At 52.4% G+C, this 18229-nt stretch overlaps 2 protein-coding genes across 2 annotated transcripts in view; one reads left to right on the forward strand and one right to left on the reverse strand.

The window, feature by feature from the left end:
* Positions 1-1782: 1782 nt before the first annotated feature.
* On the reverse strand, positions 1783-16352 carry VRK3 (VRK serine/threonine kinase 3). Its single transcript, XM_054041398.1, has 14 exons — positions 16188-16352; positions 13709-13854; positions 13094-13237; positions 12526-12672; positions 11393-11445; positions 8931-8997; positions 7975-8059; positions 7118-7220; positions 6389-6481; positions 5854-5986; positions 4778-4898; positions 4363-4421; positions 3541-3689; positions 1783-2172 (listed from the first exon to the last, which is right to left on the reverse strand). The coding sequence occupies exons 2-13, from the start codon at positions 13851-13853 to the stop codon at positions 3541-3543; spliced, it is 1299 nt and encodes a 432-aa protein (XP_053897373.1). The 5' UTR covers position 13854; positions 16188-16352; the 3' UTR covers positions 1783-2172.
* Positions 16353-16451: 99 nt separating this feature from the next.
* LOC128843885 (uncharacterized) overlaps positions 16452-18229 on the forward strand; it is a 37957-nt gene continuing 36179 nt past the window's right edge. Inside the window, exon 1 of the mRNA XM_054041005.1 lies at positions 16452-16715. The gene's annotated coding sequence lies outside the window, so the exon portion shown is untranslated. The remainder of the gene's footprint in view (positions 16716-18229) is intronic.

Raw genomic sequence — 18229 nt, forward strand, 5'->3', positions numbered from 1 at the left:
CTAGCTTTACACCCCCCACCCACGCCCCCAGGAGCCCACCTCCTCCATAGCAGTTAAGTGCTTAAATACTTTTGTGGATCTGGGCCAAAAGTCAGTAGCCAGGCATTCTATTAAGGCTCTTCCAACCACCTAGACAAATGGGGAAACCAGTAGATTTTAGCATGCAGCTCTATCCCTGCAGAACATCAAAGCCTATGCACATTGTGTTAGCAATTCTGATCACAACGGGTAGTAGTGAATCAATTCTGAAGCCAGAAGTGGGGACTCTGACAGGTACTGAGATGGCCTTTTAGGGGCATTTGTTGTGTCTAGCTGCACCTAGCCTTGCAGCAGTTACACCAGTGGTTCTCAAACTTTTGTACTAATGACCCCTTTCACGTAGCAAGTCTCTGAGTGCAACCCTCCTTCTAAATTAAAAACACTTTTTAACACCATTATAAATGCTAGAGGCAAAGTGTGGTTTGGGGTAGAGGCTGATAGCTCATGACCCCCCCATGTAATAACCTTGTGAGGTCAGGAACCCCCAGTCTGAGAACCCCTGAGTTACACTTGCAAGCAGAAGGGCCACAACTTTGTTTTTTTACTGACAGCTTAAGGGATGGTGGGAGATGTGACCTGCACACACTTCTACAGAGGTGGATTTCTTGTGGCCCTGTTAAATACCTTTGGCTCCTTCCTCTCTAGGGAGTGAGGAAAAGCTTTTGACCGCAGATCTCATGTAGGCAGTAGCACTACGCTATATGTATTAGTTCTACTTAAGTCTTCAGGGCAGGGGACTGCTTTTGAAAGTAGTGTTCACTGGAGACAATTACTCTGGCCCATGCATGTAGGGCTTATAGCTGCATCAGTTGGTAGTGAGTTCACATAAGGAATTCCTAGCAGGGAAAATGCAGACTAGAACTATACAAAATAATTGTGCAGCTTATGGCTCAAAGGAACATTATGTCAATGACTCTCACATGAAAATGGCATGTAGCTGACCTCACGGGGAGCCAGCCTGCATTGTTTCCGAGCAAGGGTAACAGCTTAAAGATAAACCTCAAACCACATGAAAAACCTAGCTTCCTTATCATCTTGAAGGGGTGTAGACAAACCCCAGCAAGGCTAACTGACTTGTTCAAGGTCACACAGCTAGTCAGGCAAATCCAGAAACTTTTCAGGCCACTGCTCTTACTTGCCCATGTTTCCTCTTGTATGGCTCCTGATCACTTGCTCCCCTGTAACAACGTAACAAATTAAATCTCTTATAAAAAAATAAGGTAGCAAAGGCCAGTCCTAGCGAGTTTCCCTACTGGGTCACAGCTCCATCTTCCACAAGGCAGTGTCAATCCAGCCTTGGAGGAATGTTGGCTTGAGCAAAGGTTGAAGAATGAGGAGGGTTTTATTAACAGGGCCCCTCTGCTGCAGGTTCCCAGGCCATTGCTGCAGGAATCTTTACTCAGTTTATTGAATGGGGGAAATTTCATGACTCACATACTTGGTGCTTTGTAGCATAACCGGCTACTACAATTTCCTTCCAGTTAGTTTTCAGAGAAGACAACCTAGTCTGGTAGTTTGAGCATGAGGAGACAGGAGTTCTCTTTCCAGCTCTGCCGCTGAGTCACTGCCTGTGAGCTTAGCCAAGTTACTTCACCTGCGTGCCTCCACTTCCTCATCTGGAAGCATGCCCTCATGGGTAAAGTGCTTTGAGGTCTGATGAAAAGGTATTGTAGATGCCAAGTAGGATTATTTAAATAAAGAGCCTACACGCCCTGGATCAACATAGAAAACAGAGCCTTAGGATCCATCCACAAAGCATTTATTACAAAACAAAATGTTTATTAGGCAGGATACAAACATTTAAACCCCCTGATTTCTTTTCCCTTCACTGGGCTCAGTCTGTGTCCCTATGGCAATGCTCCCAGTTGCTAGGTAGTTCCAAATGGTGGTTGGGGCAGCCATCTGCCAAGCAGGGGTTTAGTCTTCACATTAGCTGGAGCTCATTACGCTACAGCACTGGCTCAAAAGTCAGCTTTCTAAAAATCACTGAAAAAGCCCTAAAAACAATCCCTATCAAACCCTCAGGGAAATCTAGAACAGGTGTGTAATGAAGGACTGCACGAGCTGCCTGCCCCAGAGCAGGGCCCTTCCAATAGGTTAAACTTCTCACAGTTTTAGTCAGTTTCTTGAGATCTGAAAAGCCACAAAGAAGAACATAAATTGGGATGGAGCATGACCAGCCCCTTCTGCTCTGTTACTCAGTACTAGTGCTGTTGGCAGTGCCACCTGGAGCCAATTTACTTGGGTCTGACTCTAAGCTGAGACAAGGGCCAAGTCTCTATGTGAATTGGTTAGATTGTGCTAGGGCTGAATTTGGTTTGATACCTTGGTGGCTACCAACAAATTTTACAGCCTCCAAGCTGGGAGAGACATTTTAGCCAGCACAGATTTAGGTGGACTTGACCATCCGTGTGCTGCCTGATCTAGCAAGACCACATCCTCTACCCACCTTTGATCCCAAGGTGATAGACACCACAGAGAGACCTAAGAGCAGAAGCAGGGCTGGTCCTACTGATATGGGCTTAGACTAGCCATGGGAGCCTCTGAAGGTGGCAAATTGTCAGAACTCAGCAAAACTAGAGCTACACCTATGCCTCCAAGGAGGGGACGGAGTGAGTGTTCACTGCTCAGTCAGTGTCCCTGAGAAAGTGGAGCTCTAGACGCCTGCTTCAATGGACGAGCATGGCGTGAGGCTGGGCAGCTCTCTACCTAAAGAGAAGATGTGCACATCTTCATTCCTCCTGCCTCCTACCCAAAAAGGGTTCTGACTCAACAGTCTGCGAGCCGCAGGGACACAGAGAGAGGCAAAGCCAATCTGGCCAGGTTAGGCACATTTGGCATCAAAGAACAGTGCCACAAATTCTGATCTTGCTCCAGCCTTTGGGAACAGCCAGCCAACCAGCTCTCCTTGTACTGAGCAGTGACCCTCAGGACATCTTAACCCTTTCAGAACTGCTGAGTTCCCTGGTGATGATAAATGGGAACAGTATTAGGGAGAGAGACCCAAGGCCAGCATGTGAGGCTCCCTAGCTGTGAGGAAGCAGAGTGGGACATCACACTTCCTGACAGGAAGTCCTATTCCCTGCTGCCAAAAACTTTCCTTGAACCCACATACATGTTCTCCACAAGACCCAGCACCCATTCTCAACACAACTAGAGATGGGGAGGAAACTGATCACAAAGAGGGGGAGGGAGGGGCAGGGTGCTCAAGTGGGGAAGGAGGGCTGAGGAATGGAAAATGAGCACCCTCAGTGCTCTAAGGGTTAACACAAGCCCCACTGGAGCAGTCAGAGTCCCTTTAGCCCTCCTTCTAGATCTTCACACCCAGTGCAGAGAGAAGCCTCCTCCCTTGCTTACCATGTTAGACTCACGTGCGGAGGGGAGATCAGATAACAAGGCCATGGTCACCACTGCCCGCTGAAGTACCATATTCCACTATTCCTGGGGCACAGGGGTGACTGTGCTTCCCCCAACCTGCTATCCCCGTAGGAAACGCCTTACCTAAGGCACCACCTTGAGGTCCACTGAGTCATAAGCCGAAGCTTTCCTCATCTCCAGTGGCTTCCCCAAGAGCTTTCGCAGTGCCTCGTAGTCTGGCTCCTCTTCAAAGGCCAAGGCCATTGCTTGCTGCAGGTAGTTGTGCAGGGCATCTGCAAAGTGGTACAGACACTCACAGGAATGGCTGTGGTTCTCCAGAGCAGCAGCCCCAGCACTCACTCCCTGCGTTGCTAAGCCAGATGCTAAACAACACTTCCGCAGGGGCTTTTCCCACCAGACCCCTCCTCTGCACTGATGGGGGAACTCAGGCCCAGAGAGGGAAGCACCTTGCCCAAGGTCACCCAATGAGTCAGCAGCAGAACCGGGACTAGAACCAAGGTCTCCCTGTTCCCGCTCACTTGCTTTAACCCCTGGCCAGCATCCCACTGTAGCAAGGCTCAGAATCACCACCTCATGCTGCATGGACGCTGACGCAGGGAAATACAGGTCACCCTCATTCCAGCACGATGCAGAGCAAGGAGAAAAACTGGATCCATGGGGGAGCCTGAGAGCTGGCTATGTCACCCCACACAGATATCCGGGATCTTTCTGGAGGTCCCATGGCCTCCCTGGACAGGACCTACAAGGGCAGCTCTCGCGGTCAAGGCTACTAGTTCATGAGCAGACTGGCACTGCAGCAAAGGGTTTAGAATGACTATGGTCAGACACAGCCCATCAGCTGAGACTGCATGGGGGACACAGGACAGTTTCTAGCTTCAGTGAACAATCAGCCCTTACACACAGCGACCACTAGGTCCCGCAGCCACTCTCAGTACAAGTCCATACCTGGAGTTGGTTTTCGGCCGAAGCACAGTCGCAGAAGCCCGACCACGTCTGTTTTGTACCTACAGCGTTTAGCACACACACAATGCCATTAAACAAGAAAGAAGGGACTGAGTGCCTGAACAAACTTCCCCCGGCGATGGGGACAGGTGAAAGCGGTGCAAGATGACCAGCTCAGCTCTCACTCTCCAGCCCATTTTGCCCACACAGTGATTTTAGGGTGGGTCCTGCTTCCACTGCGGTCAAGAGGAGTTTGGCCAGCTACTTCCATGGGAGGCAGCACTTATAGTCACACATTTCAGACACCCCAAGATCTGCACCAGGGCTATTGAGTCCCCCATTAGTTCTGAACTCCCTTCCCTCACTGCTTTCCTCCCAGGGCCCCCCAGAAGGCAGGGTCCCCAACCCCAGGGCTCACCTCTCTTTCTGCTCCATGACCTTGTGCACATCAGCCAGCTCGTCAGTCCAGGGCAGGAAGCCACACAGCCACTTCACCATGCAGTAGCCCAGAGACTGCAGGTCACTCCGGCGAGATGGTCCTGATGGGAGAGAGAGAGAAACCCAGCAGCTCAAGAAACAGTGAGAAAAGCAGAGTTTGGGAGTAATACCCAAAAAGGCCTGGTTCAAGGGGGTCCCTCCCCCCAAGGGGACAGTATAGAACTGAGCTCTGGAAAGCATAAGGCTGAACAGCAGGAAACATTTCCTAGTAGAGTGGCCTAGTAGTTTGAGTCAGGATTCCTGGGTTCTCTTTCCAGCTCAGCCACCAATTCACTGCAACTTTGGGAGCACCTCTTCACCAATTTGTGCCTCAGCTCTTCTTTGAGTGATGGTCCCTATTGTATTCCACTGAAGGTTACGCATGCACAGCATGCGCCTGGAGTCGCAGAATCTGAAGTAGTGTCTGTTGGTCCACACATGCGCCCTGACTCGCTTATGCTTCTGTCCGAGGTGACAAAGGGTGGGGCGAATCGGCCAACCCTGTCTCCAGTTCCTTCTCACCACTGTGCGTGAGAAGGAACCTCCAATGTCCTCCTCTCTGAGCAGGTTGAGCACTTCATCTCCACAAGCATCTCATGGAGATGGCCATGAGACCACAATTGGACCCAGGTTGGGGAACCCCCTCTGCCCTGTACATCAGCCTGAATCAACAAGGAATGCACTCTGCTGAGCTTTACAGATACCCATTAAACCAGCACCCATTGTCCTGGATTTCTACTCCCCTACATGGCTGGGTTACCACGACCTTTCATGGGATGGAAACATTCTTCTACCATGTCACGCTCCTGCCTGAGTCATGCGGCGACTGTGGGAGTAGCAGAGCAGCTGCATGGGAGGAGGGAGCAGCAGGTTGACCAGAGAGGAAGGTGTTACCAACAACTAATGGAAGAATAGCGAGGGGGAAGGCGACAGGCAGAGGGAGCCCCGGACAAGCAGGGATGTCCAAGGAGGACAGCTGTCACAGCCTTGCCAACCCATCAGGGACTGTGGTCTCACCAGCTCCCCTGTGCCCATCCAGGCTGATGAACTCAATGGTGCCCTCGTGAGGAGTCCTGCTGCCTTCACGCTGAGCCACATGCTTTCCTCCCGGGCAGTATCGGAATGCAAAGCAGTAACCCGCCAGGGTGACCTAGGGGAGAGAGAGAGAGAGACTGTGAATGTCTTCCTGGGCGACCGCGCAAGGGGAAGAAGGAGAGCGCTGCTGCTCTGGGAGAACCAGGGAGCCCCTCACCTCCCAACGTCCCCTCTCCAGTTTACGTGATCCTCTCTCCTCCAAGAGATTCCAACCATTATCACTACACCACCTCTTAAGATGCAGAGACTGAAGGGAGCCCAAAATCCTTTCTCTGGCGGGTGAACACGTGGGGTACAGTGATCCTTGCAATCCCACACACAGCACCTGCTATGGGGCAGCACTGACACAGGGTGCAACCAGGAATCAACCCTCCCCTTCATAAGAGAATGCTCTGGCTAGGGCATAGCCCCACTTCTCCTGCTACCTCTCTCTGCTCCTGCTGTTCTCATTTCCTACCTCAGCGAGGTCGTTTGGGTTCACATAGATGTTCTCTGCTGTGACATCCCCATGCACATACTCGTTTCCATGGATGTATTCCAGGGAGTCTAGCTAGGGGCAGAACAAGAGACATCAGACCCACGCACAGCCCTTCAGCTACAGCATCTTCCCCAGGCTCTTGGCAGCTGGGAGACTAAGGAGCAGGCTAACTGCACAGCCTCTTCCACTCTGCTTTTCCATGTTGGGAGGCACTTGAGAAATTCAGGGGGGCCCCATTCACTCTGTCTCCTAATTTCCTTGGGGTAGAACATGAACAGACCCACAAGTTCATCACCAACAGCTCCAGCCAGCCCCATGCCCTAGTACCATGTTACACTATTCAGAGATCAGAGACTGGATCCCTGCTCAGTCTGCTGTACCTGATCTTCAAAAGTGCTTAGCAAAAGTTGCTCTTTCCCATTGACTTCAGTGGGATTTGTGGGTGCTCAGTGCTTCAGAAAGTCTGGCCCTCGGGAAGTTACTCTAGTAAGTTTGACCAATTTCACTTAGCAATTTTGTGCGTGTGTTTAGAAAGTGATGATGTTTCCCTAACATTCCCCTGGAGGCCATGCACTAAGCAGCCGCTGCACATGACTCACCCATGATGCATTGGTCCCAACCCTGACCTGCACTGGAACTAGCATCCTTGCAAAGGCCAGAGAGAATCCAGCTCTGAACAACCCCCAAAAGCATTGGCCTGCCACATACCACCCTGATGGCGATCTGGAAAACCGGTTTCTCCGTCAGTAGGTTTGTGGCATTGTCCAGGATTGACTGAACAGTTCGCCCTAACTCAGGGAACACCAGAAACCTGTGAGAGAGGAGAGAAGAGCACATTGCATTTGGTCAGCAGCTGTCATGGGAGGGTCTCAAAGCTTATTTGGGTAGCTCAGCTACCAATCTTGACCTGAATTGGTTTCCCTTTCTCTCTTGTATTTGACAACAGAAACTGTTTGTGGAGGGGAAAGGGAGAGACGCTGGCAGGTCAGCATTCCCTCTGAAGTACTGTTGACAGACTACCACGTTCCTCTCCACACAGAGCCCACAGTCAAGATGCCAGGCGAGGGAGAAGGGACAGAAGGAAGGAGAATTCCTGGGAAGAGGAGGTGGAAGAGAGAGAAGTCACTATGTGCACAGGGAGCGGGAGAGGGTTAGCAGCAGCATGAAAGAAGATGCAAAAGCAAGAGCAGAAGAAGGGGATGAAGGAAGAGGCTGGGAGAGAGAATGGCAGGAAGCAGACAGCAGGAGGGTAGCACTTGATGCAGGTCAGCGCAGCGGGAGGGGAAGAGGACTTTACCTGATACAGTTTGGAGAGATTAACTGGGAGGAGAGACAAGGAGGCCCAGGAAGTCGGGGTTACAGTAATCAGATGAGAGAGGGCCAATGCATAGACAATGGGTCAGTAGCTGGGGGGAGACAGAAAAGAGTGGTATTGTGAGGGAGAAGCGAGAGGCTGCAGCAAGAGCCTGGCAGTGGAGAGCAAGGAGATAAAGAGAATAGTGGATTCCTGGGCAGGAGGGAACTCCCCAGCTGTCTCTATCTGGCAGCTCACAATCCTGCCTTACCTGTAGTTACTCTCATGGAGTCCAAAGCCAATGCAATTTGGGATCCCCAGCAACGGCACCGAGTGCATCCTCTTCCACTTATCCACTAGGAGGGAGACAACAGGACAGATGGGCACAGCTTTGCCATGCTGCTGGCTAAGGAACTCTGCAAACAGTGAGGACACCCACCCAGTGCCTTTCCTTCCCCCGCAGATACAGACCCTCTGCACTGGGCAATCGAGAGTTCAAGGCTCATCCTGTCACCTGAGCCGGCCTCATAAAAGCCAGCGTAGCAGGCAACCAGACGTGATACTAAAAGCTCTGTGGGAATTAGTGGCAGGCAGCAAGAGTTACAGGAAGGGTAGGATGAGGGAAGGGGGAGAGGGGTGTGGGGATGCCAGATCCAGGCCAGGTAAAGGGGAGAGTGTGGGATGCTACAGCCCTAGGTACTCTGAGAAGGGGAATGGCATGGAGACCTATGTCCCACATATAAGGGTGGTGGTAATCACAAAGGGGCAGGTTTGACCTGGATCCCTACTCCTGCTGCTGCCCAGGCCCAGACTTCATGCACTGACTGGAGTGCCCAAGCTTAGCTAGCTGGACAGAGAGCAGCTCTGCACAGCCAGGGTTGATGGAACAGCCATGGGATGGGCTCTTGTCAATCCCAGAGGGGTCAGGGTGCAGAGTTAAACAGCTGTCAGTGAGACAGAGACAACTCTTCAGCAGGGGAACTCCTCTGAGTGCAGCAGGGAAAAACACCGAGCTGGGAATGGGAAGGTGCTGCCCAACAGATACCCTGAGGTTTCCTGCTCCTGGGAGAGTCATTTCTAAACACACTGGTTAGCACTCAACACTCTTTGAGGCACAGGTCAGCCAATGATTTGAGTCACCTGAGTCTAGACTTTGGAGTGTCCCCTAGCAGATGCACAGGGAGGACCTGCAGGTTGGGAACCCAACCATCCAGGAATGGCACTTACCTGTGATTTTCTTTGCTGCTCGCTGCAGGAAGATCTGCTCATTGTAGATCCTGCCATCTTTGGCGTCCTGAGGGTTGGGAGGAGAGAAAGATGAAGCTGCACTGTTTTACATTCAGCGACGTGCTGCGTCAGTATCACCACCACGTCCATTTACTAGGGAGCATGCGAGCGTAAGAATCCTGCCCTAACCCTTCTCATCTATGGATCTCAGTGCTGCACTGAGGGGTCTAAGGAGAGGGGGAGTCACCCAGCAGGTCAGTGGCAGAGCTAAGAACAGAACATGGTCTCCTGCCTCTCAGTCCAGTGCCTCATCTACTGAACCACACCAACTCCCACTATCAATACAGCACAGCTAACCCAAGCATGAGAAGGCCTCAAGACAGACAGTTCAAGTGCTACTGCTCAGTGCTCTCTGCAGGTACCTAAGTGCCCCAGAGAATGAAGACAGCCCTCTAAACTGGTCAGAACTGTGTGATCCTGCAGCTCTTTCTGGGGTAGGAGCCTTCCAATGGAGGAGCTTACTGAAGTTTGGTTCTATGAATTTCCTCAGGCCATTCAGGGCTGGTGGAAGGAGCCAGGTGACAGCCTTGAAGGTGAAATTATTTGTCCACAGTAGGGGCATGGCCATATCAGATAACATGGGAATTCTAACAACAGGGGCTGCACTGAACCCCTAAAGGCCACTCCCCCTGTAGTTCAGCCTGCCAAGAAGTACCAGAAATCTGGCAACGAAGGTTGTTCTCAAGCCACTTCCTGCCCCTGAGAAGCTGCAGCCAAATGTCTGGGTGCTGTACTGAGCCCCAAACCCTCTGGGGTTTCCAGAACGCCTTCTTACATACCAGCATGTGTCTGTCCACATACATTCGGTATTGCTCTTTTGTCACTGCAGTTCCCTAATGGCCTGAATGTATTATCCAGAAGCTGCAGGATGCCACATGCTAGCTTAGGAGAGACATCACAGAGTGGGAGAGATGACAATTTCAGATCCACTGGCCCAGTTTTATATCATTAGCCCCGCCCAATGTGGCCAGTAGTGCTGTAAATCGGCAGCTGGCAGGTGGTGCAGATTAACAAAATGCAGAATTCTTTCAGTACCTCCCAACCAAGAGTATTTTGGCTGGTAGAACGTGCACAGAACCTGTCCTGCTTTCTAAACCCTCAACACCCACCGCTGAGACCTGGTGTCCATGAACAAAAACAGTGTCCTTCCATATCCCATAATCCTTTGCCACTGCCAAGGGAGGGATTTGGGCCATAGAAACAATGCAGTGTCGGGGCAGATGGGATGGGTGGTGCTCGCGTGGGAGGGGACTGCTGAATGGGAGAGTTGGTACTGCTCTACAGTACTGTCAACACACAGAGATGAAGGTTTCCTGGCAATCTGTTAGTTCTATGTGGCGTTAAACATTTCTGTTAACCCTTTGTTGGAGAAGGCTCCCCAGTAATGTTTTCCTCTGCACCTTTTAACTGGTTCTTCCCTGGCACAGTTCCAGTGACACTATTCCACTGACTATAAAAGTGGACACATTCTTCCTAAAATCATCCCTGGGTTTTGCCAATGACAATTTCTAAATCCCATTAACCAGAAGAGCCAAGGCAGACACAGGACAGTGACCTGGATACCACTCTGGCTCGTGCATTGTCAAGAACAGTCAACGAAATTCCAATTGCAGACTATTTATGATTGGGAATGATGCCAGTTCTGGAGAGCCTGGCTGGACTGGCAGATGCCAGGGGACCTGACACAGGGTAACAAATTTAGATCAATCAGCATTTGACTTTATAAACTCATTCTGGCATCAAAGAGAGGTGACAGCTACAGAAGAGCTCAATGTTAGATCTACAGTCACTTTCCAGACTACAGAGTGTTCAGTAGTTCTGGGGACAAAAAACAACACAAAACACACACACGCCAGGGTTTTAAATAACACTTTCTAGAGTTTTGTTGTTGTTAACCTTTACAAAACAGACTTAAAGAAGATCCTATGACATATTAAATTTATAAACAAAGGGGACAAAGTCTACCCTCATTTACAACCAGGAAATCAACAGGACTGCAGAGGTGTAATGGAGGGTAGAATTTAGCTTTGTAATCTAAAGGGCAGCCCCTTTGGGGTGGCTTTTTTAAATCCTTAGATCTGTTTTCCTTACAGCTTTGTTCACTACTATGTATTAAGGGCCTCCTGATCCAGCTTCCATTGAAGTCTAAGCAAGACACCTAGGGGAGTTGTACTGGGTCTTTAACCTATGCGGTTTATTTCCTTATTTCTCTGACTAACTTCACCTGCAACAACAAAGACGATGATGCTAGCTAACACTGTGAAATCTTATGGAGCATAAGACTAGAGGGAACCATTACAGTCATCTGAGCTTCTGCATTCTACCACTCCTTTCGCCATGATACCAGCAGTGCTGATAGGTCAGACCAAAGGGCCCCATACACGGAACAGACTAGAACTCACAAGTTTGAGAAAGTATCTTTGCTTTTGAGGGCAGGCTCCAGATGCTGATTGTGCTGTGGAAGGATGGAACAAATGAGGTTACAGGTGCATGGGACAGAAGTAGTTGCAATGCTAGCTGCTCAGAAACTGGTGCAAGAGTGGCTTGATTCTCAGTTATCCTCTGCCTCCCTCACCTTGGAACTGTGAAAATACCATCTGTGGAGGCCTCTTTGCAAGTGGCTGCATGACAATTCCCATCTTGCTTCAGAGTTACAGGACCTTTGTCTCAACTCTCTCCAGACACTGCTAAAGCAACAAGCACTGGAGCACCTAGGCATGGGGGTAGTATCAAGGGACTCTGCTCTTTAAACGTGGTATGTAAATAAAATGATTCATCAGTACCAGGAGAGAGATGCGCCACGGGCCTCTGACAAAACACAAATATAGAAAACCGTGTAAGATCCCAAGCCAATGAAAGAGCTGCCAAGGGTGCATGTTATCCTCTCCTATGGACAGGAGATGGATCAATGGCTTTCAACCCTTCAATGGTGTCCCTTTCCATATAAGCAGAGTATGGAACAGCTATGGCCTCCTCCAAGGCTCAGAACCTGTTGTTTCCACTTGTGTGTGACATGTGGTGGAAGAGGGATACTTTAAAATGGAGAGAAGAATTAATAGTCTAACCCTCAGATTTTAAATACTACCACTACCCAGACATATGCTGGGTAGAACTTTGGATGCATTTCCAGCATCCTTTGCAGAGGGCATCTCTTTGGAAGACCTGCTGCAGACAGAGCAAAGGATTCTTGCTGCACTGTACATGGCAATCAGGGAGTCTGCTGAGCAGAAAGAGTCAGAGGAGGCAGAATCAGGATGGAGAAGGGCAGCTAAATCCCTTATTTACCTAAGATGCAAATTCACCTGTGATTGGCTCTGTCTGCAAACTGGGAAGTGTCAGCAAGAGGCTTCAATCATGATCTCTTTCAAAAAGCAGTTCCCCCTCTCTCCACATCCCCCGAGGGAACCTCCCCAGAAGGCTGAGCTTTCAGCATACCACAAGAAGAGAGGAAGGGAGGGATACTCTTCCTCTACTCCCCACCCCCATCATCCTCCTCCTCCCTCAAATAGCATCCCAGCATGAGATTGCACAGCACCTTCATACATCAGCCCATACTCGCTCTGGTTCAGAAGCCTCCCCAGTTTCCACTGCTTGCTGTTCTGGTCGGTCAGGATCTTGCCCTCTGGGAGAGGTGCCACGGAGGTGGACTTGGGCCGCCGGGGAGATCGGGGACTGAATTTTGCTTTGGAGAAGAGACAAAAGCAGGGTTCTGATCAGATAACAGGGCACTACAGACAGAGTGAGTCCGGCTGCTCTCCAGCACACCACAGTTCAGATTCCAACCAGAGACACTGTGATAATACCAACCCAGCCTGATACAGCTCCCCATCTCTCACTCCCAGACACTTCACCCTGCTCCCTCAGTGAGGCCCTGGGTTTCACGTATTCTCCTTCCAGCAGTGGACAATCAAACATCTCTTGTAACCCATCCATACCACCCTGTACCTCAGCCAGGAGGTAGGGAAGGAACAGGATGGCAGAATGACACAAGGGCTGAACAAGCCATCTCTGTAGTGCTCCAGCGCTACCCTAAGTGCCATGAGTGCCTATCTGCCCCACACCTACATGAGCACAGCAGTGCTGAGGAACACCCCAGCTCTCACCCTTGGATGCCACCTTGGTACTTGGGGAAGCAGCCTGTGGGCTCCAAGCCTCCTCTTCAGTCGAAGTGGAAGCTGGTATTTTCTCAGAAGATATCCACTCCACTGTCTTTCTTTCTGCCGGAAGCGGCTCATTCTGCCTCAGGGCTGAACGATTAAAGAAACAAACCCGCACAATGCCGTCCACATTATTCCAATGATTGTCAATCATAACACTCCGCACTTACAGCACCTTCCATTCACGGGGCTCAAAGCCCTTTACGGTGAAATGCCTCACACCCACCCTGCACCACAGAACAGGTCAGTGCTGTTAGCCCCATTTTACAGATGGAGGAACTGAGGCACAGAGGAAGTCACATAGTGAGCCTGTGGCAGAGCTGGTTCAGAACCCAGGAGTCCTGGGACTCTGCTCCTCAGGTCAGATTGCATTCACTCCCCTCTACTGCACTGCCATCAAAGGCAACAATTTTGCACACCCTAAAGCAGGCAATAAGAGGATCTATTCAGACAGATGTGTACTTGGTATGCCAATGCTTCACAACTGCTTGTAATCAGGGGGCTTTGGCTAATCTGGAATCTCTATACAATGAGGCTGCTGTTTAACCCAATCTTACCTACCTTTCAGTGAGGACAAAGAGGCATCTGGAGTGAGTTGCATTGGCTCCTCATCATCTTCTTCTTTAGGCAGCTTATTCCCACAGACAGGGCAGAAATGAAATGCCGTCTCTACCTTCTGGCCACATTGTGGGCAAAAGTTGATCATTCTGAAAAACAAACCCAGGCAAAGCAGGGTAGAGAGGGAAAGGTGTCAGAGCTGAAGTGAGAAGTCAACTTTTCAAAGGTTTTTCTGGTGTTTCGGTGACTGCGTCTCTGGAGAAAGGGGTTTACTAAGAGGAGACGTCCATTCAGCCACCATCGGAGGCTCTCAGCATGCATATTATTGTAAGAGCAAACGTGTAATGAACTAAGCTGCAAAGATCAGGAAAATGAGGCACACAGAGAAGAAATTATTTAAAGACCACACAGTGCATCGGTGGCAGAGAGCTGATAGAGAGGGATAGCTCAGTGGTTTGAGCATTGGCCTCCTAAACCTAGAGTTGTAAGCTCAATCCTTGAGGGGGCCATTTAGGGATCTGGGGCAAAAATCTGTCTGGGGATTGGCCCTGTTTTGAGCAGGGGGTTGGACTAGATGATCTCCTGAGGTCCCTTCCAACCCTGATATTCTATGAACCCAGGAGTCCTCATTCCAGCCACTAGATAATGCTACAAGTGGAGTCTCCAAACTAGCACTGGGAAAGCATCTGCCTTTATCAACATCACTATTATCAACCTCAACAGAAAGTGAAACAGTTTCTGCACCATCTGGGGCAGGAGTCCCAATACAGCTGAGTTTGCTAGGACTCAGCATGCACTCTGCCCCTCTCCTATCCATCTGGACAATGCATAAATGGTCACTAAAGCTCCCAAAGGTAGCAGCTCATTTGCTAACTGAATCTTTCTTTTCCTACTGCAGGGAAATCCTTTAGTGTGTGTGAACACTGGGGAATAGGAGGGCACTGGGAACGGGCAGGGCTCCCAGTATGGTATTTGTGGAGAAGTCACAGCGAGACCCTGGGTCCCATGATGAATTGCCAGGATTACAGCAGCACCGTTGCAGAGCAGGGAGTAGCACCAGAGGATGGGGAAGAGGTTAGGTCCATGCCAACACCCTCAAGTGACAATAGGGCTGCAAAACCAAGTCTTACACTGGGCCTTTCATCTGCCAGGGCTGGGCCTATAGATAAACCCAAAGCAGTGTCATAAACACTGCAGTCCCATTACCTAGGCAGCCCCCCTTGGTTCCTGCCCAGCCCCAAAGCCCCCATCACCTGGAGGCACTCCTAGGGTTACCATACGTCTGGATTTTCCCGGACATGTCCGGCTTTTGGGGGCTCAAATCCCCGTCCGGGGGGAAATCCCCAAAAGCCGGGCATGTCCGGGAAAATCAGGAGGGCTCCGGTGGTGCTCGGCCGGTGCCGGCGCCGGTGCGGGGGGGGGGCATGGTGCCGGGCCGGGAACCAGTGGGGCAGTGCCGGGCCAGGGTCACAGTGCCCGGCCGGGCGCGGGGCCGGGGTCCGGGGAGCCGGTCAGCTGGGGAGCCGAGCCCGCAGGGCGGGGAGCCGGGGAGCCGAGCCCGCGTGGCGGGGAGCCGGGGAGCCGGGCGGGGAGCCGGGGAGCCGAGCCCGCGGGGCGGGGAGCCGGGGAGCCGAGCCCGCGGGGCGGGGAGCCGGGAGCCGGGCGGGAAGCCGGGGAGCCGAGCCCGCGGGGCGGTGAGCCGGGAGCGGGGCGCCGGGGAGCCGAGCCCGCGGGGCGGGGAGCCGGGGAGCCGGGCGGGGAACCGGGGAGCCGAGCCCGCGGGGCGGGGAGCCGGGAGCCGGGGAGCCGAGCCCGCGGGGCGGGGAGCCGGGAGCCGGGGGGGTGCGCCGGGCCGCAGGGGGCCGGCAGTGCTGGGCGGGCCGGGGCCGGCACCCCAGGGCCCGAGCCGACCCAGGCTGGAAACGCCGGGGGGCCAGCCTGGGCCGCGCCTCCGCCCCTTACCCGCTACAGGCTTCCCACGAATCAAATATTCGCGGGAAGCAGGGGAGGGGGCGGAGACTTTGGGGAGGGGCCGGGGTTGGGGCGGGGTTGGGGGCGGGGCCGGGGGCTGTGGAGTGTCCTCCATTTGGAGGCACAAAATATGGTAACCCTAGGCACTCCTGCCCTGGAGACCCTGTCCAACACCAGATTACCCTATAGCCGCCACCCGACATCTGTCTAGCTCTGCATCTCCTGTCACCCAGAGCCACCTGCTGCCCAGTCCCTATCACTGAACTGCTCTCTGGTGCCCCTGCCCAGCACTCCCACCACCCTGGGCTCCTACCTAGCTCTGTAGCCCCAGCACCCTGACCGACCAGAACCCTGGATAGCTCCCATCACCCTGGGGTGCCCCTTGTCCCACATCACCATCAGACACCTACCCATCCCACCCCAGCCCCAAGCACCTGCCTGGCCCCCCATTCCCCAGGGTTCCCCCCGTCCTGCCCGGCCCCGCGGCCTAGGAGCCGGTCTGGGGCCCTACCCGTGCGCTGCCCGCTTCCGGGCCCGGCAACTCGCTTCTCGCCTGGGCCGCCCCGGCCTGGACACACCGCGCGGGGCCGCTGCAGCCGCGCTGGGGTGGGCCGCGGGGATCGCTCGGCGCCCGGCGCCCGCCCGCCCCGCTAGCCGCGGCAACCTCCTGCCGCCTCGGCCGCGTCTTCCCATGGCCGCCGCTGCACCGCCCCGCCCCTCCCCTCCCCTCCCCGGGGAGCGCCCGCTCCCTCTGCCGCCACCTCTGACCCCAGCAGAGTCCCGGGCTCAGCTCCAAAGCGGGCGGGGCCTGCACGGGCAGCCTGGCTGTGGGGGTCTCACGCCTTTGGCCCTGCAAGCTGAAGCTCTGCGCCTGGGTCCGGGAGTAGGCGAGGCTCTCAGCAGTGACTTGCAAAGCTAATGGCAAGGTGCTGGCCCTCCTGTTCGTGGGGAAGGGGGGACGTGACCCGCGTGTACCCCAAGGTCAGATACCGAGGGCAAGTCACAAGATCCCAACTGCCCTGATTTGTAAGCAAGTCTGGTGAGTTTGGAGACTTGACCCACTGTTTGTAGTGCTTGGAGCTGGCAGTACTGCAGCTTAGGAAACCCAAGGAGGGGAGGGAGGGAGTGTCACTTCTCTATTCTTCCTCTCCTACGTCAGTTCAGGCAGTGTCTTTACCTAGCTCTGGTGTTCTGTTTGCAGAATTGTTGGAAGAGAGATATATCTCATAGAGCTGGAACGGACCCTGAAAGGTCATCAAGTCCAGCCCCCTGCCTTTACTAGTAGGACCAAGTACCGATTTTTGCCCCAGATCCTTAAGTGGTCCCCTCAAGGATTAAACTCACAACCCAGGGTTTAGCAGGCCAATGCTCAAACTACTGAGCTATCCCTCCCCACTACGTTGAGTAAATAATTACTGACAAAAACTAGAAATATCTACACTACTTCAAAGTTAGATTCCAGGTAGATGTTTGGCAGGTAGGAATATTCTGTTTGGAAATAATCACATTAAGTAGTTTGGGCCAGTTTCTGTTTAACACTGGCACCTCATTGATTTGACCTTTGGTTTAAGCTCTTAATTGCTAGATTTATCCAAGATTTTTTCCAAATGTGATGCATTGGGTAGCTATCAGAAAAAAAATCAATATGTGCAGGTACTTGCAGATCTCACACCTGTAGAAAAAATAATAGATTTCTTCATGTAGATTAAAATGCACAGGTAAAGCAGATACACTGGTGAAGTAAGTCACTAGGGGTCAGTTTCTGTTGTGATCGCTAGATGGGAGACCCAATGCATCTGCATGGAGCTCCACTGAAGTCAGTGTGGTTTAGTCTATGCAGGAGTCATTGCAGGGTCATAGATTCATAGACAAGCAGGGCTGGGATGGACCTTGAGAGGTTATCTAGTCCAGGCCCCTGTGCTAAGGCAGGACCAAGTAAAGCTAGACCAGCAGTAATGAGTGTTTGTGTGACCGAAAGCACCCCTGTATTCACACCTTACACATTAGTGTGATAGTGTTTGTGAAGAACATGCCTTGTGAGGTATCATTTAATAACTAATAACACACTGATCATCAATATTCTTGTCCCACAGCAATGGCTCCTGTCCTGCAGGGCCGGGCCCAGCTCCCTACTCTGGACATCATGACCTGGTGCATGGGATTACCATGCCACTCTAATCTCAGCCAGCCACCCGTCACAATGAAGGGCTGGCCGGACCAAACCTGAGTGGCACTGTGACCCAATGCGCCAGGTCATGATGCCTGGAGCAGGGAGCCAGGCTGGGCCCTGCAGGACAGGAGCCACTGCTGTGGGGTAACTTCTGTGGGTGTAGCTGAACCCATACTAAAGCTGCCCCTGCCTAGCCACAACATTCTCTACTTCCCATTGCCCAGGGACTTCTCTGCCTGGAACACAATGGTCCCACCTCCTCTGCCCCAGGGCTTCTTCTCTGCCTGGGTCTCAGTGGCAGCCCTTCCCCAATACCCCCTCTCTGTGCTGTAGGGCCATGTACGAAGACATGGTCCAGGAGCATAGCAGGTCTGCGTCCCTAG

The sequence above is a fragment of the Malaclemys terrapin genome, chromosome 10, assembly GCF_027887155.1.
Source record: "Malaclemys terrapin pileata isolate rMalTer1 chromosome 10, rMalTer1.hap1, whole genome shotgun sequence".
NCBI lineage: Eukaryota > Metazoa > Chordata > Testudines > Emydidae > Malaclemys > Malaclemys terrapin.